Genomic DNA, 24,184 nt, shown 5'->3' on the forward strand with positions numbered 1-24,184 from the left:
TTTGCCTTTAAAAGTCTGTTTCCCTAAAATACTTAAAAAACTTAATTAACTTCTGGTCCTCATTCCTTTCTTCCATTTATTTACAGAAACTGCTCATTGGTGCATATGATTGCACTTGCTCTTCATCAACAGCGTAAACTTTGCATCATCTCATCAGAAAATTGCATTGTATTGTTTCCTTCTGTCTTATCACTTTACTTTCATCTTATTTTAAAAGCTTATTCATATCACTGAAGCCTTTCCTCAAAGTTGTTGAGTGTTTGCTAAACTTTTATCACGTGTCACAATTCAGCTGCAGATGCTGGCACTGAGAGAGGGAACTGCACACACAGCTGCATGAGTAAGAGCTCGAAGGAGGTCATTAGTCCCCTCTGCTCGGCCCTGAATTTATATCTATGTCTGATATCAGAAAGGAGATCTACATGCTGTGGATTTACTGTCCATGTTTCTAGGGGTGCTAAATCAGCAAAAAGGAGCACAAAGGGCCTGGCAGTGGCAACAGTGACAGCTAGAGCAAGGAAAAACATTGGCGGAGCAGAGATTTGCCAGCTGTACTGCAGTGGATAGTGCAACGCTGTATTCAAAGAGGTGCAGATGAGAGTAGGAATAGGAAAAGGAAATGTTGGTCTCTGATGGGACCCTCCCAGTGCAGTAATCCGTGTCTCTAAATCTCCACATTGCCTTGATTTTATTTCTGCATCTGCTACAAAGACAGCGTCACGGGAGAATTCACAGGCCGTGCATCTCCAAAATGTAACCGCACCCGGATTTTGGGCAGAAATTCTGACCCGCCTCCCGCGCTGCGCGGAGGGACCGAGCGAGCGGAGGGCGGTGCCCGCGGGCAGAGCGGCGCGGCCGCAGCGCCGCCTGGTGGCCCCGGGACGAACTGCGCCAGGCCGGGGCTGCCGGGACCCCCGGCCCGGGACCACCCGCCCCGTGCGGAGGCAGCGAAGCGACCGCCAGCGCTGCCGGTGCTTTGCTGTGAGGCACCGACACACACGACGAGAAACTGACAGTATTTTAAAACTTACAGGATTTGCCGAGTGTCGCGTTCTGTTTGATTTTGGCAACTGTCTCACGGTGAAGTAACTCCCTGATGCCGCTTCCTCTCCGCAGTTACCATTGTAGGATTGTCATCTTACCGTAGCAGAGGGATTTCCTGTGTCAGTAAGGGGAGAATTCCCTGGAGTTCCAGACAAAGGCACTATCCTGCTCTTGACAGATCCACAGCTTGCCATTGATGCTGAAGTGCAGAGTTGTAAGAACTCTGGTATTGTGGTTAGCTGGGGAGTATAGGTCAGACTAGAGGTGTCCTATGCCAGGGAAACAATTAATGTGTCGTTTTATCCCATGCAAAATATTTATCACCTAGAGCTGATGATCGATATAGCGATAGGATTTTTCAGATACAACCAAGGTGTTTTCATAAGAAAAGACTCAATTTTTTCAGGTAATGAAGACCTCCAATAACCAAATATGAAATATTAACATTACTCCTGTGTTTATTTCCATTTTAATTTTCTACCTTTTTTCATTCTCAAAACGTGCAAGCTCCCACTGGCAGGAGTGTCATGAGCTTTGTCTCTGCATTTTATTACCTACTGCCAAATACTCTTCTCTCCTCCTATTTAAGTCCAGTGCATATTTCAGCATCAGTGCTGCTAGGCATAACCAGCTTGTCAAAGTTTATTTTAGAAGCTATTTACTGTAATTTGTGAGGGAGATTGGCGACTCTTTGGTTGCTCCACCGCTGCTTTGCAGTCAATCAAAAGTAGAGAAGTAATTTAATTCCAGTGTCCTCTCCAGAGAAAATCTTTGAAAGGACAATAATGAAGTAGGAACATGATGGACATAGAAAAAAGCAGAGCACAGGACAGATGCCTCAGTTGTGTAGTTCCCATCCAAAAAGTGTGCCTTGCTCATTATTCATGTGTTCAGTGCAGGAGCTTTCATACCCATCTATTACTGAGGAATGAGCTGGAAATAGCTGTTGTGCTGTTGCAGGAACAGTGTCATGAAGAAAGAGTAACAAAACCTCTGATAATAGTGTTAATTGTAGACTCCAAATGTAAAGATAGGGCAGGACTTGGTTTTATAAGCAAGGTATCAAAGTTATTTTTCTGTATGTGTTTCTCTGTTGCAGGCCCACCATTAACATTTCTAGGTTTAATCTCTGGTAAAGGGAGGTTTAACATGCCTAGACTGAGAAAATTCACCTTCCCACTGACCATCTCACATCTCACCACATGTTCCAAGGGAGGTATCTCCTTTTTCTTCACTTTAACTTGGTTCATGTGAGGCTTTTGAATGTGTCCACCTTAGTTGTCATGAGGTTTCACTCTGAGTTGTTCTGTGTTGAGCACTGAGAATAAAAAGAGATGTCACTTTTCTTAGTAGCGATTGCATTTTAATTTCTGAGAGAGAGATTATTTTGTAAGAAAAGAGAAAGATGACTGTAAACACAAGCAGAGCTCTTTACTGATAATATCAAACTTAAACATTGATAATGATCTTTCTCTCACTTCAACAAATAACTAGGTGCTTATTCAAAAGATGGAGCTACTTTTTTCATCCCCCTCAAAAATGCAAGGCAGAGTACCAGACACCTGACTATCTCCTGGGGACTCCTTCATATTGTATGATTTCTGTTTTTCTGCAAGAGTGAAAATGTGGCTGTTACAGTTAAGTCTTTAAATGGGGAAGTCTTTGAAAATGTCTTGTCATCCACATATGCAAGTTCAGGCCTTACATACTCAAAAATCTTCTGATGGGCTCAGAAGTGTGTCTTGGCTCAGTGGTACCTTGCTCAAATATCTGATATCTCATGTGCAGTTTCTTGTATATCCATTTATCATTTATTAATGGTATCATTAGTATGGTTTCCAGAGCTATTGCCCTACCAATGGATGTTGGATATACACAGACTAAAACAGCCTACATATGTATAAAGGTTTTTGATACAACACTTTGTTCTTCCTCCCTGGTCTTGTACCAAGACATTGTAACACACTAGTAGTTCAAGTGTCTTAGCACACTTACACACACACACACACATATATATACACACATGTAGTTATATATATGCAAACAGATTGGTTTTAAACTATCAGTAAATTTTCCAGAAGTCCAAAGTCTGTAATAATTAGCACTTAGAAAATTTTGTGAAGATTTTCATCAACATAATTCATGTTTTGACATGCAAAGACTAATGTTTATACAAAAAGTCTGCTAAAGGTTCATTGCTTTCATTTGCACCTCTGTTTGATTAATCTTTTTTCTTGGTCCATCACTTTTTTTTTCCCCATCAGTTAGGGGTTTTTGCTGTTAATCTAACATCTTTGAAGTCTCTCTTTGATTCAAGGAAATGAAAGTTGGATGGTAATGTTTGAAAAGGTGCTATTCCTGTTAAATAATGAAGTCATTCTGGCTCAGCTTGTTCACTGATAGGTTTCCATTTTGCTAATTGGTCTGATGACATGTAAAAGTGTTTAGAAGACATCACAAAAGTGACAGAAAAAACATGTCCCCAATTTGTTTTAGTGTTCTGGTAAACTTTTCTGAAGTTTTTTCCTTTCTTCTTTTTAGAGCTGTAAACACCAGAAGGAGACTTTATTAAATTGCTTTTACCTCAGACTACATACTACTTTCCATTAAAGTAATGGAAAAGGGAAAAATGTTTGAAACTGTTGCATCTTTGTTCTTTTTCTAAGGCAAGAACATTGAGAGTCCACACAATGGCATTTTAATAACTGACCTTATTACCTTCACAGCAGTAGAAAAAACCAGTTTGGGTTTACCAAACTGGTTAAAAGGAAACAAAACAATTCCATACAATATATCCTTGAAAAAGCACATAACATAAATATGTTATTTTCAAAATGGCAAGCAGTTCTATAGAACATATATATGAAGTCTAAGAAGATATTCACAGACTCTATTTTGCAGAATCTCCTTTCCATCCTTTGAATCATTATATTACATGCCTCCAGAATAGGTGTATTGCTATTCTGGCCCTCTGCTGTGCAAATAAGCAAAGCAGCTTTCCCCTAATTTTTTACCCTTTTCCAATCAACATGCTCGCTTATAAATTGTTACACTGTTGTGGCTGTGGTTTACTTTTCATAGGCTTATGCTTTATATCACTGTATACATATACAGAACTTGGTGCTCAAGTGTTGTGTCTTGGCCCTGTTCTCACTAGACCACAGGGAAATTATGGAGAATCTAAACAGAATGGATTTTACCTAAAAGTGCTTTGCCTGGGAGTCCAATGCATGAGAATCTTGTGTGTTAAAAAGGGTTTTGGGAAGCCATGGAGGCCCTGGTTATAGGTGGTACAGGGGTGAAACAGAATCTGGTAATTGAACTATTCATCTTGCAACACTGTTGTGATTTTCTCTGCAGAAGACACAGAAACATGATTCTGAGTGTTTGTTTGCTACTGAAAGATCATTAAATAGATATTTGTTTTGCCAGAGAATTCATCCAGGTGTAGCTGCATCACCAAAGTCTACAGAAAATTTGCATCACCCTCATAGATGAAGATAAGGGCCTACAACTGAAAAATTAACATGTTGGTTGAATTTGTTAGCATACTTATTTGTTAGTATCAGCTTCCACATCCCAGAAGTCTCACATATGTTTGCTATAAAACCAGTGTACAGTGTGTGAAATAGCCTGCTCTAATTACAATCTAGACAATGCGAGGAAAGTGAAGCTAATTCAAGTCATCTCTATTAAGTCATCCAAAACATGGCATTACATGGCATGAAATCAAATTACTTGGATGCAGACTGGTGACAAGGGAAATATTATGTGGCGGGATCATGCCTTTTTTTCCCCTTCTTTCAGCCAACAAATTAGAAGCTTGTTTGAAAAGTCAGCTTAATTTGATATACTGCTGTGGTGATGACAACTTGGATGGCATTTAGCTCTCAGGAAGCAAACCTTTTAAAAGAAAAGCCCAAAATCTTCAGTGATGGTATGTGGTTTTTTCGTAGTCTTATAGATTTTGGTCCCTAAGAATCTGAAGGTGGTAAGTTAATACATCTGGGATGTGATTTCACTGTATTTTAGGTCCATTTTACAAGCAGTGAAAAAATGTGCTTCTATTAGACAAGCATACAAAAAAAGTTGACAACTTTGGTCAATTGTAAATCTAGCAATCGTTTATATGCAGGATATACCAAATGCAGATAAGCTGAAAGAAAAAAGTCTTTACTGAGACACTTGTGGCTTTCAAAATACTGAAAAGTTGTTGACAAATTTATTTTATTTTTTACTTTTTGCTTGAATATTTTTTCCCCTCAGACATTACTAGCTGTAGTTAAGAGGGGCTTACTTCACTTGTCTGTGAACTAATTAATAAGTTTTATATGATAATTTTTAACATTGGGATCCCAGCCTGGCCTGCTAGGTGTGAGAAATAATGATATTGTCCATGTTCCTGCCCTCAGGTATTAGAACCTATAAAAAAAAACCCCATCTTTCCATTATTTGTTAATCCCATCAAGATTTCTATGAATCCTAACCCATCACCTGACTCGGTGTCCAAAGAAAACAGAGTAAAGCATGGAAGCAAAAGTGTATATGTTTTACAATACTATCAGTTATATAATCGTGTGATATTTTTTTCTGACCGGGTCCAATCTTCATTCACTTCAGATAGTCAACTCTTACAATTAATTTCTCTGCACCTTCTACTCAAGTTTCATCCCTATCTTCCTCCCAAATTCATCTTTCTTTGTCTCTATAAATCCCTTAATCTTCTTAGTGTGCCATACCAGGAGTATGTATCTTGTGGGAGTTCAGTTTCCAGTATTTGAAGATGCTTCTATGGGACAAGGGGGAAATTATGGGTTTTAAAAATTTGTAATTTTTCCTGATTTGAATGGTTTTAAAGAAAGGCTAGGTTTGACTTTACAGTCAGCTCCTCCTTGCAGTTCCCCTGTTTTGAGTTCTCCCCCAAACTGGATAAAAAGTAAGGTTTCTAACCAAAGGATTGTCTGGCATTTTTTTTAATAAGAAAGTCATCATAGGGTACCCAATTTTAGCTGAAGCTTTAATGTGGGTGGATGGCAGGATTACGAAGCCTGGAAAGAACAGCTTTAGAAACGTGTCCATTACAGTGCCAGCCTTCCCGGGACTGAGCGAAGTAGAAAAACAACAACTACTTGCGTTTTTTATTGTACAGGTTCTCCCTGAGTTGTGTGATTTCCCTGACCCACACAGCCCCATTCGGAACCAGGCTGTCTCCCCTTCCCGATCCCGGAGTCCGCCTCTGCATAAGCAGGATAGGCTGTCTCACCCGCCTCTCCCCAGTCCTTGGTTTTGTTACTGGAACACGGTCCTCCTGTATCCTCCATTGGTCAATAGAGCCCTCAAGCCACTCCCTTTTCCCCGAACCTTGACCCAATCACGTTCCTTCTTCTTGCTCTCCCCTCGAGCCCATATAAGCCACGGGAGTTTCGAAATAAAGGCCTTTTTGCCTTGGAACTCAGAGAGGAAACTTGGTCGCTCTCTCCCTGCCAAAAAGGGGACTGCATGACTGAGTTCTTCTCCGGGAAACCTCTAGCAGAGTCCACAATCAAGATCCGTTACTTTAAAACAATATTTAATTGCATAAAGATCAATGAAGGTATAAGTAATTGAAATAAGTTGTGATAATGGTAAATATTGCAGAATTGTCACCCTAGATCACCTGGCCTATCCACAGCACAGCACTCCCTAATGAAAGAGACCTGGGTGCTCTCCCTGGCCATCAGAATTGTTTGGATCAGCAAATGTTCCACTATTGTAGGCAGTTTATTTTTAATGTTTTCCCAGTTGAGACTTCTACTACTTTCCTGGAGTATGCTTTAGTCTTAGGAATCATAAATATCGGAGCTGAAGTTTGCGCAGGTACTTCTTCAAGGCCATATATCCAGACCATATATCAAAGTCTTTTTTTGTCTACATGCACTTGAGTTACATGTTGTTCTTGTGTTATTCTCAAGGTACACTGACTATCTGAATGGGCTGGAATTTTATGCTGTTCTTATCTCGTTATGACATTCACATTCTTTCAAGTCCTCCTTTAAAAAGAATTTTGTTCACCTGTCTTCAGCTCAAGACTCTTTCCACCATGCTATGGGTGGGCAGGCATGTTTCAGGCACTTACGTGTGCGTGTGACCCTTGATGCTCGAGGAGGAATCACACTCTGGGTAAAATGACTGACAGGCTCTCCTGCTTCTTGTCTTTTATGAATTTAGGGCAATGGTACCTGCTGTAGACCATATCCCAGATCTGCTTCTTACTTGACTACTCTGGAGCCATTAGAAGGGTGGTAGATGCTAAGAGATGCCATAAGTTCAAAAGCAAATTGGTCCCAAAGTAAAAGCCACCTAAGTCAGCTGTATACAGTGGCTGGTGGACAACTACTGGCCTAGAGGGTCCTGAAACAAACAACGCTTGGCTTGATATTGTAAATGCAAGAAAAAGTTCTATGCTACAAAAACTTTTAATTTTTTATTATTCTTTAAAGATTACTTTCAAATTTTCCACTCATTAATATCTTTTGCTAATAAGTTGTTTTGCGAGATGTATAACTGCTAAATAATTCTTTACTTATTCTGTCCCTGTCTTCACCAGTCCTTTGCTGAGCTGTAGTTAAAGGTACTATTCTTCTATTTACTATCACAAACGTAAGTTATTTTGAAATAATTCTACTCTGCTCTTGAGGGAGAAAAGCCTCATAGCACATTTTTTCTTGTCTTTGATCACATCAGATTTTGATGTGGCTCATTGCTTTATGACATATTTTCCCTTGCTCTTCTTTGTCCCTCACTGCTATCTTGCAGTTTTTTGCAGTCAATCCTAGCTACTCTTTCATTCACTTCAGGCAGTTTTTTGTTCTAGTTGTTCATAATTTTAATATTTTCAGTAACTAGCCCATAGGCTTCTTTACCATGTCTGCTCAGTCAGTATTTTTCTTTAGCATTAGCAAGTTCTGTGTCCGTATTGAACAGCTTTCTAGCTCATGGGTATATTAGGTGGACAACATTAGTTTAGCTGGTTACACTTGTGACACAAAATCACAGTTCAGACAAAAGCCTTGCTTATGGTAATAAATACTTATGTATTTCCTTCAAAAATTGTCATTGTTGATTTTTTTTCTGTCATCACATTTTTTTGCACGTAGTGCAGTTTTAGTAAATTTAGGATTTTGATTCAGGTCTAAATTAAAAGATCCTGCTAAACTAGCTTGAATTTCTCCATTAAAAATAGCAAGATGTGTCCTTAAGGTAAAGACAATATTTTCTTACATTTTTAAACATCTCTCTAATTATTTGAAGGCAGACTGTCTCTAGCTTTTTAAAATTTGATGTACCAAGAGAAGATCAGTGTATCTATATTCATATAACTCAAAAATTCTATCTATCCTTTTTTTCTCATCCATCTGCCCCAGAATTCTCTATGCTACTACAGAGTTGTTACACTTAAAATCTTGCTTATGGGCATAAGCAGTAAGCACACCTTTTATGTATGCAGAGCTAAAAAATTATTAGTATTACTAAAAGTGAAGCACTCTAACCATTATTAGTCCAGATCTCATTGTTTAAAAAAGAAAAATAATGCAGTTAAAATGTTTGTAAAAATACCTGCTAGTGCCTACTCCTTCCTCCCAGTGTTAGGCTGATGTCTCCACTGCTCCTCTGGGTGCTGAGCTTGGGGTTTCACACTGGTGGCAGTGGTGAAGTGTCAGTGAATTGTCAGCCTCTGGAGTCTTTCAGTGTGAGGAATGTGATATTTGTGGCGAACCTTACTCTAGGATCAATTTGGGTAATTTCTATGTGTCTGCCAACACCCTTTTGCACCTTTGCTCTGTCTTCATTGTTCTGTAGTTTCATATTGCACTCAATTTACTATACATGGTGTTTTTTATGTATATTAGATACTATTTCTTTGTTATCTCTAAAACTAGTTCTGTCCAGCTCCAGATCTACAATCATCATGTTAATCATAAGCATGACTCTGCAAAGAATAACTGCTTGTTACTGCTACCTGTGTAAAACTATGATTCTACTATACAAAGGAAAACAAAACAAATTAAATGTATACACCTGGTGCCCTTCCTGCTATTCCAACTTGATTTCCTTTGGTGATGCTCTTAGCAACTAGTTCAGCTGGGTTAAAAGCCTTCCAGAAGATGAGAGAATGAAACATGGACATAGATATATTGTATTTGACAGTCAAATATGTACAATACTGACACAAACTAAAACGGGGAAAGATTCTCCTTCCCACCCCCTCCCCTAAAAAAAAAAAAAAAAAAAAAGGAAAAGGCTGTGGAAATATGAAGACATGCACAATGGATTGTGCAAGTCCTCTGCAGAGAAACTGGGAGCACAATGAATTTCCTTGTCCTTAGGGGGTTGTATGCAAAATGGAAGATCTGGAAGGTTTTTTGAAAAGCACTTTGCACACAGTAATCTGGAGAATTCTTTAAAATAATATTTTTTCCCCTCTTTAAAAGAAATTTAATGTTTTTTACTTTTATTTAATTGTCCTGTGATTCTACTGTAAGAAACCCAACAATCCTCCTAATCCTGTTGCATTTATGATTTCTTCTCGTATACATAGTTCAATACAATTATGTAGAGATAGCTCAGGATGTTTTGCATGCTAATTGACAACTGCTGAAGTAGAACTTAAAAGTTTTAAACAATTTAAATCAAGTAATAATAAATGTTATTATCACATATATTATTTTCTTATAATCTCCATAGTGTAATTATAGGAATATAAAGCCTTAAATAATAGCAGAAAGCTTTATGGCTTATTGTTAAACATAAAGACAATTTTTAATATGTCATGGTAAGGCACTTTGATGAGACCTATGAAGTATTCTGGAGAAACATACTGTATTGCCATTTCACTGATCTAAGGTGGCAGATGGAAGTCTTGTCATCTGCAGTACCACCTCATTTCAAAGAGAATATATTAACAGATATGGAGTATGACAATTTTTAATGTAAATAATGCTTTCCCTTTCTGAAAGAGCCCATTTACTGTTTTGAGGCCATTAGACTTCTGTCCTGGCTTCTTCATCACTGCAATTCTGCAATAGGATTTGAGAGTCAGTTTGAGACTGACAATTAACTTCTTGCTTGTGTTGCAAAGCTTCCTTTTATACTCCTGTAAAACTGAACAAATGACTGCCACTAATGTTATGCTCATCAACTAGTAAGTGGGGGCCATTTAAGGCAGAAATGTCGGATTTAGCTCCAGCTGCTGTTCTAATGTTGCAGAAAGCTTTTGCTGCAGTTCATTAAATTCAACTTCAGGCAGTCACAAAACTGCCAGCTAATTATTTTTTTCTTTCCTCGGCTAAGTGAAACCTGGTGTCACCAATTTCCACTCACAAAATGGAGCTACAGAATCCTGCATTCTGAAGACTGAAGAAACAAAGCAGTGAGGAAGCAACCAACATAATTCTTATAAGAAGAGGTAAGACTGAACCAGTGAAACTATTTCCTACCAATTTGTCAGACTACCTTGGTAGTTAGACTCTGTGTGGGACATTGTTTCTTTGCTAGTAGGTCACACGGCCTTTATTAATAACTGTTTATGTTTTGGGGACTAATAATCAGATTGGAGATGCAGGTTATGTGGGTTCATCTCTCTGGTTGAAAAGGAGCAGACCTGCAGCTGACAGGTACTCTGCAGTACTGAGTACATGGGATGTTTTAGTCTCTATTATGTTGGTAAAAATCAAATTAAATAATGAGAATTTCTTTCATTTTATGCAATATCGAAACTAAAAGTGAGATCCAAAGTTGAAAGATACCTGTATGGAGATGCCCCTTCTGACCTTAAGTACAGAATATCTACCTGAACACAGCTCTGTGTTAACACATGTATGATGCTGCACACCTCTGATAAACTGTTTTAACATATCTCAAGATCATCTGTACTACCCCTGATTTTAAGTTGTTGGTATAGCTTAAAGTAACTAAAACGAGAACATTCATGTGTGTTTAGAATAAGTAACTAAAGCCAGACATCCATGTGTGTTTAGAATAACACTCAGAAACAGAAAACGTGAATAACCTCCTGCCATGGAGCTGCTCATGGGAATAGGGTTTTGGTTGACTCCCATGGTGATTTACTCTTTAGGGACTTCACAAACAGAGAACATTTCCAAGCTAGTCCACCAAACTTTCATCCCAGAATTCTTGGAAAAATAATAGATAGTGAGAATTTGAGCTTCTGTTAATCATTGTTTATTGTCATATCACAGTCAGGTTTTCAAAGAGGGACTTCTCCTTTCTGCTGTAATTGTACACACAGAACAGAGACTCCTCACTATGCTTTTACAATTAAAATTAACAAATATACAAAATGAGCGTAACAACGGAACAGTATAGAAAAGTGTGCAGTAACAGCAATAGAATGGTATAGTTAATATATGTAGAACCGGGTATCTTCAAGGTTTCTAAATACATAGCTGCAGCTTTGGTTGCAAGAAGAGAGGAAAAATGATTTCAACCTCAAAATTCCCATTTTAAATATGCATATTTTTGCTTTTGACAGCATGTCTTCAAATACTTGTAAGCTGTCAACTGGTAACTATTGTTGTCTAACTGTATCTTAAGAGTGAGAAGACACATCAAAAGAAAATTAAAGCTGTGATAGCAATCAGTGCAAATCAGAAAAGTTCCACATAAGGATGAAATCTAGAATTTGTGACAAGCACCAAGACACAATGGGGACACAGGAAGAAAGACATTAAGGGAGTTGGGTTTAGAGTATGAAAGCAAGACACAATATGTCACCGTTGTCTTTCTATGACAGTTTTCATATTTTTTATATGAAGCAGGTTGTTTAAATAAGTTTGAGTTTAGTCTGAGAGAGGGTTTTGTAGGACTTCATTATGCAGCACATTAAAAATAACCTGTCAGTACTGGACAGCCAACAAACTGAACATCCATTCACAGAATTGTTAACTAAATTCTGGTCATGGGCTCAAGTAATATTTCCATATATGCATCTCAATGAGAGCAGTGGATAGAATTAAAAGGATGAGAATTATGTCACAGTTTGATATGTATAGGTAAGAAAGAGAGTTTTTTATAATTGTTAAGGAAAGGAAACAATTAGACTTGCTTTCAAATGCAATACTGTAATTGTGAGAATTTTTTTTTTGTAAGCTAAACAAAACTGACACTCTGAAAAGTATTTTTCAAAATAAACAAAACCTCATTAATTTTTTAATTTCAGTTTCAGAATATATTCTCACAAACATAAGGACTAGGTTCTGAATACAACCCACAAAAAATTAAAACATATATGGGAGCCACTAAACCCTCATCTATGAATGGACAATACCAAATCTTACTTTCTAGAAAGACGGGTGTCCTGGGTTGAGTGGCTCCTCCCTCTCCCCCCCGGGGTCTCCAAACCACCTCAACAGGATTTGCTAATACATAAATGCATAGTGATAATTTAATAGGTTCAACCTTGAACTCTTTGAAATGTGATTTCTTTGAATATGGAAAACAACAACAGGTATGATCATGGATTATGATCCTGTGGCCAAGTTTTCCCTTCACCATAGTGACAAACCAAAGGACTTTTTCCCTTACCCAAAAGGGGGTCCAAACCAGTCATGGGCCTCCCAGCAGAGCCTTATGAGAGCTGGGAGAACTAATGACCTCCTTCAAGCTCTCTCCAGTGCAGCCCTGTGTGCAGCTGCCTCCCTCACTGCCAGAGTCTGCAGCTGAGCCATGCTCAGTGTGTTGTCCACCCACCACCTTTTCAGCAGGGCTGTTACCTGACCGAAGTAGGACAAGTAGGATTAGGTATTGAACAGCATCAGCTTGTCAAGGCTGGTCAGAATATCAATACCAGAAGTGGCCTATGCATCAGGCTGGAAGGGTCAGCTTCCAGCACCACCACCTGTGTGTACACAGAGGTTGGCATTAACAACCTGACAGAGTTTGAGAAGCATTTGGACAATGTTCTTAGGCACATGGTGTGACTCTTGGGGTTGTCCTGTGCAGGGCTAAGTTGGACTCGATGATCCTTGTGGGTCCCTTCCAACTCAGCATATTCTGTGATTCTATGAACCTGCCACCCTGAGCTGACGTATTCTCATCAGGCTCAGTCCTGTCCCAGAGCAAAGATGCCATTGGCAAACAGAAAGAGCAATAGCATCTGCCCAGTGTCACTGAAGGGGTGCCTCACAGTAAGCCTTCCAACTTTTCCGTTAAGCAGGACTTAGAAAATGCCCATTTACAAAAGGATGCAGAGATGCTTCACCAGTATGTCCGCACAGGACCAACCTCTCCACAGCCAGGGACAGTGCCTGAATGAAGGTAAGAAAAATTAGACACCTGCACCCTCTGCTGAAAATTAAATGAACAGGCAAGCAAAGACTAAGATATACACACACACACACACACACACATTCATGATCCCCACCCCCCTCCGAAGAAGTGTTAATCTGCCTGGTCATTAGCTACTTTTCGAAAGAAAGTAAGCTTTACTGTGTCTAAGAAAACAATAAGAAGATTCAGAGATCACCTGTTCTGTAGTCAAACTGTGCATAGAGATACCAAGCAGATCCTGAATGGCTGCTTAAGCTCACTGCTGTTTCAGCAGGATAATTTTTTAGACCTAATACTGTTGGTCTTCACATAACTAGGCGGCTAAAATATTTACAAGGCTTATCTAAGCCTCTTGATTTACCTCTCAATTTATGTCCTTTCATTATACTTGTACTGGAAAATCATATTCTCTAGTAATTTTTTTTTTAATAAAGACTACCTTTCCCAAACTGTAAACCATTACTCTTGAAGTCTCACAACCAATTGTCAAAATGCTACGTTTTCTTTACTGAATGTGAAGACAATATAATCTTCTATAGTATATCATAGCTAATTCTATTCTGCAGAGCTTAAATAAGAATTTTAATTTTCTTCTCTCAAATACGTTTTTTAACTGTTCTTAAAATTCTGCCTATATTGAATTAAACTACTTTAAATGATCTAAGAAATTCCTCTATTAAGTTGCAGGTAGGACTCAAGAAAAATACTTCTCTGATTTTACTGTGAATTTCTGCAGGAGAAAGCATGGGTAGGAGGTACTTCTGAAAATCCTGAAATGCCTCTAAAATTAGTTGTGTGCTCTCAAAATTGTGTTAGCCTGGAAGAGTTACTGAGGAGGTAATAACTACTGAAATAGGACAAATCCCCTGTGATTTGGTGTGTAAATACACAGCAGAACTGGACATGAAAAAAATTGAATTTTGGAGAGCACAGAGATAGAATATGAGCAGTTACAGAAAAAAGTGCAAAGTGACTCTTTTTCTTTTTGTATAGGGACAGTGACAGACTCAGCTTCACTGAAGTGATGTCTTTTAGTGAGATCTTGATCCACCTCTTATTCTCCACAAAAGGGTTGGATTTTCTGATATAAAAATGCCAATTAAGGAAGAAAATTTAAAATATCAATTATTTATTGCATTTATTGGATATTTATCAATTAACTAAACATCTTTTGTAAATTTCTAAGTCAACTAGGACTGTAGCAACAGACTTGACAGTTACTATAGCATCAGCAATTATTTTTCTTTTTAAAGACTTGTTTTTAACAAGAATATGTTTGCTAACTCCTTAAAAAAACCCAAAACAAAACAAAACCAAAAAGAGACTACTTAAAATGTGGTCATATTTTAGGGATCTGGCTTTTATTGTTACTCTATCCCACTATATACTACATCTATTAAAAAAGACATTAAATGATTTTGTGTTTATATTTATTGTCAGCAATACATCAGTTATGTAAAAATAACCCAGATGAAAATGTAAGACTTGTTACATTTTCACATCATCTGTATTAACTGAATAAAGCTTAGTGACAATATACACAAATTTGCAGTAGTAGTTGTACGTAAACATTTTGTGCATTAAAAAAGAAATGTACATAATTTAAAAAATAAAAATGCATTACACAATTTACAAATTAACATTAACAAAAAAAAAAGGTAAACATTCCTCAGACAGCTGCCTCCTTGTTCTACAAAATAAATATTCAAGTAAATTAAATTAGGCAAAATAAACTCTTAACTTTGGGTGAGTACAATTTACATAAAGGTAAGAAGACAGATTTCCATTTAATTCAAGGTATATTTTACAGTGATTTACACATAGAATTTTTAAGTTGGTCTCTTCAAATTGTAATATTGGAAAAAAATCTTTATTACATTTTGACAGGAGGAAGGGGGTTTCAAAATTGATACTTTATACCAAATATAAACAAGCTTGTGCAGTTGCATCAAAGCTTCAAAAAGGAACTGCTCCAGGACTCAAAGCAGACACAGTAATCTAGAAACTACAGTTTTAAAAAGGAAAATACAAACCACCACATCAACAGGGAAATGTCTACTTTGCTATTTTCTGAATGGTTTTTTGATCACTGGAAACATTACTTTCACAAACTAATAATCTACAGTAGTGGCTGCTTTAGGCACTGGATTTGTAGAAGCACTCTGATTTTTAAAGCAAATTGCTTTTCATTCTATACTGATAATTCACCTATTATTTATTTCCGTTTCAATGCTAGAGGGCTTAATCACCTTAGCAACTTTTAGCTTTACATACAATTTCTGCCCTCCTTACAGCCTAATATTTTTTTCTTGATAATGAGGGAAGCCATTCTGGCTTCAAATCTCCATGCACTTTGTTCATAGAAAAAATAATAATAAAAATGCACTCTAGATTTTAAATGCAGTATGATGCAGATGTGCACCAGATATTCACTGCTCAGATATAAAATGTAACACATACTAAAATACTTGCATGGATTGCAAAGGCCAAACATACTTAAAAAACCCTCCTATCTCTTTCTTTGTCCATTTTATATGGTAAGAAAAAGGAGATGTCATACTTTAATTTCAAGTTTTTAAATGCTTAGATTTAGGACATAAAACTCTTCAAGGCAAGAACTAGGCAACAGCTCCTGCTAAGACCAGCCTGTATAATAAATAAAGATGACTCATTGTCAATGAAAGAAACCCTGTTCCCTCAATGCCCTATTGGTCCAAAACAATATGATGACACAGAATCAGACTTTTAAAAGTACAGAAAACATTATTAAACTTTATTTCTCCATATGTAGTTATCGTTCTTTAAAACTTCATAACTTTTCCACGTATGTCTGACAACAGAGGAATCAACCAGGTTTTTCTTGTTTTCTACTCACGAACGCCAAGGTAAGTAAAATCATCAAGATTTGTATTTTTCCTATGGATCTTTACAAAGTGATGTAAGAGTGAAGCCCCCAGTCCTGAAATACCTATATGAGTGAACCACTGCTGTGGCAGGGGGCCATGGAACTTCATCCTCTGTGCCTGGATCAAGGTATAAAATGAGAAACTAAACCTGTAACAAAGATTGTTACTATTGTTCCTCTGCTCATCCTTCCCATTTGGGGAATACTTACATAGTGGGAGGGAGGTAATTTTCTTGATTCAGTAATGCCACACTGGTAATATGTTAGCTAAGTTAAAGTAGGACCATAATCTCTCTTGAACATCCACAAAATGCTCATTGGTTCCAGAAATTATTCTACATGAAAAAAAAGTGTGTATTTTTAAGGACTGATGTTACCTATTGACGTCCACGAGAATCTTGCCATTGATTTCTGCTGATCTGGGCCAAAGTTTGCAAAGCTACAGTTTTATTCAGTGTGCAAAACCCGGTGCTTCTTGAGTAAATAGCATAAGTAGATAATAGATAAGTAGGCAGAAGTGGTTTAGGTTATAAAAAAGACCTGAGAACCTAATATTGAACTTTATATAAGAATTATTTTTGAGAGGTTGCCTGATAGAGTTTTCTATTGCTTACTAGTGGCACAGTCACTTGTATGTTCAGGCTACACATAGAAGCCATTTGAGGAGAATAACCCTTCTCAGGTCATGGATCACATCCGTAAGAGGCATGTAGATACAAGTCAATGACCTTCATGATGGAAGCGGTAACACTGAAAAGCCATAAGCATGGAAGAAGTTAACAGTGAGTTTTCATACTGCCAGATTTTTTTTAAAATTCATAAGTATTAAAATGGCAGAACTATTGATCTTATTGTTTACTTGCCAGTACACTCAAGAATTTGACTAATTAAAAGAGTCTATCCAATTATCCTAATTAGAAAAGATGAAAGGGGTCTGAGTATTTCACTGTCAGCAACAGTGAAAAAGCTTTCACTAGCAAAAGGAAAGAAAAGCAAAACCATTTTATTTCAGTTGAACAATCAGAACAGCTTTTTAGACAAGAAGTATGTCACTCAGGATTACAGGGCAACCACTTTTCTTTTTCTTTTCTTCTTTTTCTAGCAAAGTTAACAAATATAAAAAATCTAGTCATAAACAGCCTTCAAAGTACAATTAGAAACCAGCAGGACAATCTATACCAGTATAGGTAGATGGGGCAAGAAACTAGACACTTGTATTACTGCCATGATGTAGACTACAAATGGCTGCTGTGATGAGGAACGGTGTGTACAGTACACGTCAGCCAATTCCATCCAGTCACAGTCCAAACCGAACACTACTCTCTTCAGGATTCAAGACCTGTCTACTTGACACTCCTTGCACAAGATACATCATTATCCTTTCTGAAAAGAGGCAGTTTCTATGGCAATACTAGTTAAGTGCATATCATGCTGCACTAATATAGTGCAAAAATTTGCCTTACATGTAGCAAAAAAGATGCAGGCAACAGTTTGAGTTAGAGAAAGTAGAAACGTATTGTAACATTTACAACAGGTATTCTTTTTCCAGACAGCAACCACTAGAAAATATTAAATCTGAGAATGCCTCCTTTCTGGATGTACACATGAGGCCTTTGGAGTGGTAACAGGACAGAATTTTGCAAGTGAGTCATTGCCCTCTGAAATGCAGGTTAACACAAGTTATCATCGACTGGCAAACTCTTGAGCTTGCTCAGTGGGTTGATCCCAGTTAAAAGTTAATATTGTACTAAGCACTAAAATGCTCTTTAACAAGTATATAATCAGATAGAGTAATACATATGGTTCAACTGAGTATATATGTTATGCTTGAATATAAAGAGTCATAGACAGCTTGGTACAAACTCTTCATGCGTACTGATTATACTTGGTTAATGATGCAAGGGCTTCCAACTTTCAATACTATGTCAGCTACAGTCTTCTGGAGACAGAAGTGGTGCTTATAGTTTCTGAGATTGAGGAAACACCAGAGATCTCCAACTGCAGTGTCTATTAACTTGATTCTGCCAGATTTCTCAGTGCTGATGGTCTAAAGTAAAGCAATAATACCTTGAATATCCATAGGCATTATGAAATCCATCCTTCTTTATCTATGGTGCAATTACAAAAAAAGAAAGAGTCAAAACACTTAATCCACTCCATAGAAAATCCCTGTGGCTTTGGACACCTTCTTATTTCAATCCAATAATTTGGACTCCATTTGTCACCATGAGAAGTTATATTTTACATATCTGCATCTCCATCATAAGCCAAGGTTAAAGGTTTCAGTCGGTTGTTCTGCCTTCTCTGGGGCTTCTTTGGCTTTTTGCTGAAACAATAAGATAATTTGTAAATAGAACAAGCAACTAATAACATACAAAGACGGACTTCAGTCATAAACAAAAGATGAGCATGCTGATAATGCATTCGGTTGTTCATTTATAAAAGCTATAAGTCTAAAAGCTTCACTTGGATCTCTAATTATCTCTTTATCAAACCAAAGCAATATCTCATTGAAAGCTCAGTTGTACACAAAGAAGCTGTTATGGTGCTGATGTGACTTGATAAAATTCCTGGCAGGTACTTCTGCAACATCAGTCAGTTTTCAGAAGAACTCAGAGCCTGCCATGCAACATTTGGTCATATATCAAAGCTGCAATCAGGTTCTTTTAAATTACGCTATTCAAATCTTAAACCTCTCTCAACAGATCAAGGGTTTCCACAGGAAAGTTCCATCTTTTGATTGGTTTTATCTCATTATCCTTGCTGGAATGACTAGAGTTGATTCTAGGTATTATAATCAAACCGATCATAAATAGCAGGAATATGGCTGTTAGCCATAACATTCCTTGTCCAGCCTTGAATTAGAATATAATTCAGCAGTATTTCCAACCCATTTGATATAGTTTTAAAAAATTACCAGGCCAAAGGAAAATGAATGTTTATGCATGCTTTAGTACTTGTCTTCTTTTAGAGTGTAATATAAGCATTTCTTTATATCAGGCCTGTGCACGCTCAGTCTTGTCCAAAATCTTATCTCAGCTATGTCACTTAGGCTGCCCAAATGTGAAACTTTCATATCAAGCCAGTTGTTACAATGGCTTGCAGTGGCCACAGATTACTACTAAAAAGCAAACAAATCCAGAAGCACCCTAAATGCCCAAATGCCTACTAATGCAGTACAGCCTGATGTATATGACCACACTTCCCTCACCTTTTACCTGCACAATCATTTAGATCAGAAATCCCAAAAAAGACCTAGAAAACTTCAGGGAGCACATTCACAAAGGTGACTTGTTAAAAAAATATCATTTCATGTATGAAAAAGACAAGAAAATTTTCAGACTTTTTTGGTTGTGTATCTCTATGTCCTGTCAAATATAAAATCTGACTTGACTGATTATTAGATTTCCTTCTTGCTATTCTCTTTCCATTTTGAGATACAGACAAAATAAAATTATTATGGACACTGTAACAGAGATAAACTGAGAAAAAGTAAAATGTACACTAAGTTACCCCTTATTTGTAAGTTCTTCTAACCTCAGGAGAGCATGTGATTATCCATCAACTAGAGTAAAACCAGAATTTACTAACCTGAGTCTGAACAAAAGGACATGGAAAATTAAACACTGCGGTTCCTACAGCAGCAGATGTAAACACTTGCATTACAGTCTGTGTGGGACTGTTTGTTTATAAATAATTAAAGAACTCACCAGGCTAGATAGATCATAGAAACAATAAAGATGAGTAAAACAAATGCACCAGCAGCTACACCATAAACCCAGGTCTTCAGCCTCCCATCTAAAAGGAATGAATGTTAGTCAGTAGTGTTTGAGTTAGTGTTTTTGAATTATTAGTTCTGATATAGCATAAAAATACTTTAATAATTCAAAATGAATGTATTCACTAAAAATTACAGATGAGTAAATGCTGTTAAATAAGTGAGCAATGACTTCTCTGTGCACTAGTGCTCTGCTTTACAACCAGTCTGGATAATTCAAATGTAGTTGAGATGTGGGACAGAGGCAGCAGGTGAGATATCCAGAAACTCAGCCCCAGGGCCCGCTGGTAGTGAGCAATCCCTCAGTATCATTGCAGGGCAGTCCATCAGCCCAGGGCTCATATATGCTGTTAGCATCACTTTCCATTCCAGCTCCAGTAAATCAATCTGCCTGTTATTTTTACTCCTGTTTCTATTTACTTTTATGTTTTTAAATAATCCCAGCATGCTTTATCTCATCCATACCTTAACTGTACATACACAACTTTCACTACAGCATAAAGTAATACTTTTTTAATATCTTTTCCCACCAAATGCAAGTTTTGTTATTATAAAACTACTTCTCACAGAATAAAAGTATACTAAAAAAGACAATCCATGCTCATAGATAGAACAACTGTCTGTTGTTAACAAGGACTGTATTTATGTTCAGCCTGTGCAGTTTGTATTTTGGACATGATGTTCTTGCAGGCTGAGGTACACATAACACTCTCCTTCTTGCCTCGATCCTAGAAGCACCCAATTCTACCAGGAAAAATGATGTGACCTTGTCTGTGGGGTTTTGCTCTGACCCCAAATGAGCATGTCAGAACTAAAAGTACGGGCATGCTCTTTGACTCATTACTTTTATCTGACTCATTTTTCGAATTTTTACATGATTTTTTGAAAACATTGTTTTCCAGGATGTTAGCTAGCCTTGTTACATTTCCTTGACAATAAAAAAAATCCATTATAAATCTGAATTATTTCATTTACAAATGGCAAAAGTTTTATTCCATGAAGTTGTGTATATTTTCAATGTAAGCAAACACAGACAAAATTTTTCAGACCAAACCCTTACTGCTTCCTGATATCTCTCTAGAACAAAGAGACATCATCAATGCAGTTTATATTTCTGCAATGTAATAATAAAAATTAGTCAGACGGAGTTTGCTCCATCACACAGTAGTGCTTTCTACTGCTCTGCATTTAAGCTTTCTGGTCTCTAGCAATGCAAAACCTTGCAGTCATGTGGATAAGTTGTTCAAGACTAATCAATATCAAAACATTTTACCTTTGCTACGTTAATTAACCTAAAAAACATTATAACTGATGTAACTGAAATTAACTGATAAATTAAACAGTAGATTTGACCTGACATCATCATGGCTAGGCTTCGCGAATGAAGATCTGGGGATATTTGACCTGACATACTCTATGATATAATATCAATGAGAGGAATTCAGACTTCAGTACTACTAAATAGGTTAGTTTGTTCTCTCCTTGCCTTATTTCCATTGGTAAATTTAAGGGTTTTCAGGTTGTTTGGGGTTGACTTGTTTTAAAATAGTAACATCTTGAAAAAAAGACTGGAAATATCTTGTCTTATTTAGTTTTGTCAAAGTAAGGAACTCTGTTAATGAGGTCATTCCTATTATGCAACTACTGGCATCTAACTCAGGCTTTCTGAATTCCCTCTGGACAGATTATTTCTAAGGATACAAGGGAATTGGCATCTCAAACTCATCTGTTTGCGGTAATACATCAGCACAGATAACTGAAGAGGATAGTTTTAATACTTTCCTTTCCGAAACTGCAATAAAATTTGTTGAAGACAGTGAAAGAACTATTTTAAATTTAGACTTAGAAACTGTGAGGAAAGGAATAATCATGCCAGAGTAAATGAAAACCTTTCCAATAGATATCCAATCCTGAAATTAAAATGATCCAGCGTAAATCTCATCTAAAGTGCAAAATGTTCACTTTCTTTCACATTTGCTCATACCTTCACTGCATAAAGGATTAGTTCTATTGAATATGATTGGGATTATCTGAACTGAGCTTTGTCTCCTTCCTAAATTGAATTACAGAAAAATTGGTGAGTTTTCATGAAATCTCTCAACTGGACTTTGCTCCAAACCCACGCCTGAGCTCACATGAGCATCCAAATTCCTAAACAGTTTAAGACAACTGTCCGATATTTGCTTATTTTTGCCAATCTGGCTTCTACAGCCCACCCTCTGGCCTTTTCAGGTGCAGTTAGCTAGAATGAGTAAATCATAACATATTTGTTAAGATGCTGTTTTTTAAAGGAGAACCAGAAAAGTTTAATTTTCTTTTTCTTTTTTTATTGTTGATTAAAGTACTTGGACTAAAGACCATTTTATTGCAGGTATCAAATATGTATCATAGTACAAATAACAGTAAATGCTAGCAGGACTAATGGGATCTAACATAAGTATTTCTAACTTCTAACCTGAATGTTATTTAATCTGCTTATTACAAGTATTGTGATAATTCTCAATTTGCAACATTTTATAGATTATGCATGTAAAGATAGTGGTTTCAATTCTGAGATTAAAAACATACAAAAACCTTTAGAAAGAAATGAACATTTTAGGACATAAGTGTGTTAGATTATTTAGCTCTATGTGATTTAAAAAACACTTAAGATGATAATCAATTTCTCTCTTCCATATAAATAACATTTTGGGCAAGCAACATATATCTTTATGTGAAAGTATTTTGTTAATTAAAGTTTTATTTATCTCAATACTTAATAGCACTAAGAAATATTTACTGATATGTGATTACATGATAGACTATACAAAGTATTTTTTATGAAATAACTGACTTATATTTCATGCCACTCTTGCACATAAGTCCTTGCTCAGCTCTTACGAGCATGGTCCATTATAAAAGCAAATACTGCCTACAGAGACTTCAAGCATGTCTATGTTAAATGTCAATAATATGGTTAGATTTTGACTAAAATGAATTAGCTTAAATATGGATATGGCAGAAAAGCATTACCGTATCTATGCAGATTATTTTCCTACAATTTATCCTATGGCTGCGGATTTCAAGCAGCCTTTACCCTTTGCAGTCACCAGATCTACCTTTTCATTCCTCTGTCAACAGTATTGTTTGTTAAGACACCTTAATTAAACATCCTGGCTTGCACCTTTGCAGCCAACTTGCTTCTAAAGTCACATTTCAAATAGCTTTTGTGAATTTTAACAGGTATAAGGGATTAAAAGGAAATCTTCTGCAATATAAGATTTCATTAAATATATTGATGGAGTAGTGAGAAGGCTAGGGGTTTACTTATCTCCCTTTGTTTTCAGTCAGAGCAGATTCCTGCCTTCTTAAATGAACACTTGAGGGTTTTTCTTTTCTTTTCTTCCTTGGCATCACAAAACATAAATGCCAGACCCTGAAGCAGTACTTAGCACTAAGAACTGCTCATTGCATGACTTCACCTGGCCCAAAAGGCTGTAGAAACCAGGTCCTTCCTCGTCCTGACTGGTTACTGGAGGGCTGGGTGGGGTTCACAGCTCGACTGGTTTTCACATCTCCCTTTTTGTCCTCCATGGTGGGGATCACCACCACTGGGATGAGAGTGCACTGTTCGAGTGTGCCATCGGAGGACATAACTTCAGTGTATCCATCTTCACAACTGCATGTTCTAGTCTGTAGGGAACAAGTGTTTTACACTGTGTAGCAGAAAAATAAAGTTTTCTGTGAGCTACAAAGCATAACAAAACGGATGACTGGAAGAGAAGACTCTTTTGATGAGTGCTAGCCTGGAGAGTACCTCTTCGTATATTTTTATGCAAGTTCAGACCATATCAACAGAGAGTATTTAACATTTAACTGAAAGACTGAAAATGGTGTGAGGTTGATTTTAACAAATCAATAACTAGTAAAATCTCCAAAAATACTTTTTGTTGGCACAATCTTTGTAATGCAGAAAGATGTGTGGGAAGCCCTCACGGGGGTGTTTTATGCTCCAATGCAGTAGCACATACCTCACTGCAGTAAGCGTGGGGATGGCTGCACGGTGGGTTACATGACCTGTCAGCATCTGGTTGGCGCATCACTAAACAGCCCCCTGTAGGACAGAAAATCATATTTTGACATGGTAATAC

The 24,184-nt window shown here is 37.1% G+C and overlaps 1 protein-coding gene and 1 long non-coding RNA gene across 12 annotated transcripts in view; one reads left to right on the forward strand and one right to left on the reverse strand.

The window, feature by feature from the left end:
* The first annotated feature begins 881 nt into the window (after positions 1-881).
* LOC108504859 overlaps positions 882-24,184 on the forward strand; it is a 48,736-nt gene continuing 25,433 nt past the window's right edge. For 2 of the 4 annotated variants that reach the window (XR_001877279.1, XR_001877280.1), the window contains exons 1-3: positions 882-1,085; positions 10,375-10,489; positions 13,259-13,359. This is a non-coding gene — a long non-coding RNA (uncharacterized LOC108504859). Of the gene's footprint in view, positions 1,086-10,374; positions 10,490-13,258; positions 13,360-14,364; positions 14,657-21,426; positions 22,468-24,184 lie in introns of those variants that run through there. The other 2 variants (XR_001877277.1, XR_001877278.1) reach the window with 2 other exon arrangements.
* Positions 14,785-24,184, reverse strand: part of THSD7A (thrombospondin type 1 domain containing 7A) — a 283,452-nt gene continuing 274,052 nt past the window's right edge. For 7 of the 8 annotated variants that reach the window (XM_017830347.1, XM_017830343.1, XM_017830344.1 and 4 more), the window contains 4 exons: positions 24,065-24,147; positions 23,516-23,726; positions 19,987-20,074; positions 14,785-18,602 (listed from right to left, as the gene is read on the reverse strand). In XM_017830347.1, the coding sequence (XP_017685836.1) occupies positions 18,518-18,602; positions 19,987-20,074; positions 23,516-23,726; positions 24,065-24,147 (467 nt within the window). In that variant the 3' untranslated portion in view covers positions 14,785-18,517. The remainder of the gene's footprint in view (positions 18,603-19,986; positions 20,075-23,515; positions 23,727-24,064; positions 24,148-24,184) is intronic. The other variant, XM_017830350.1, reaches the window with a different exon arrangement.

This window comes from Lepidothrix coronata, unplaced genomic scaffold (assembly GCF_001604755.1).
Source record: "Lepidothrix coronata isolate B3197 unplaced genomic scaffold, Lepidothrix_coronata-1.0 Scaffold177, whole genome shotgun sequence".
NCBI classification, from domain to species: domain Eukaryota; kingdom Metazoa; phylum Chordata; class Aves; order Passeriformes; family Pipridae; genus Lepidothrix; species Lepidothrix coronata.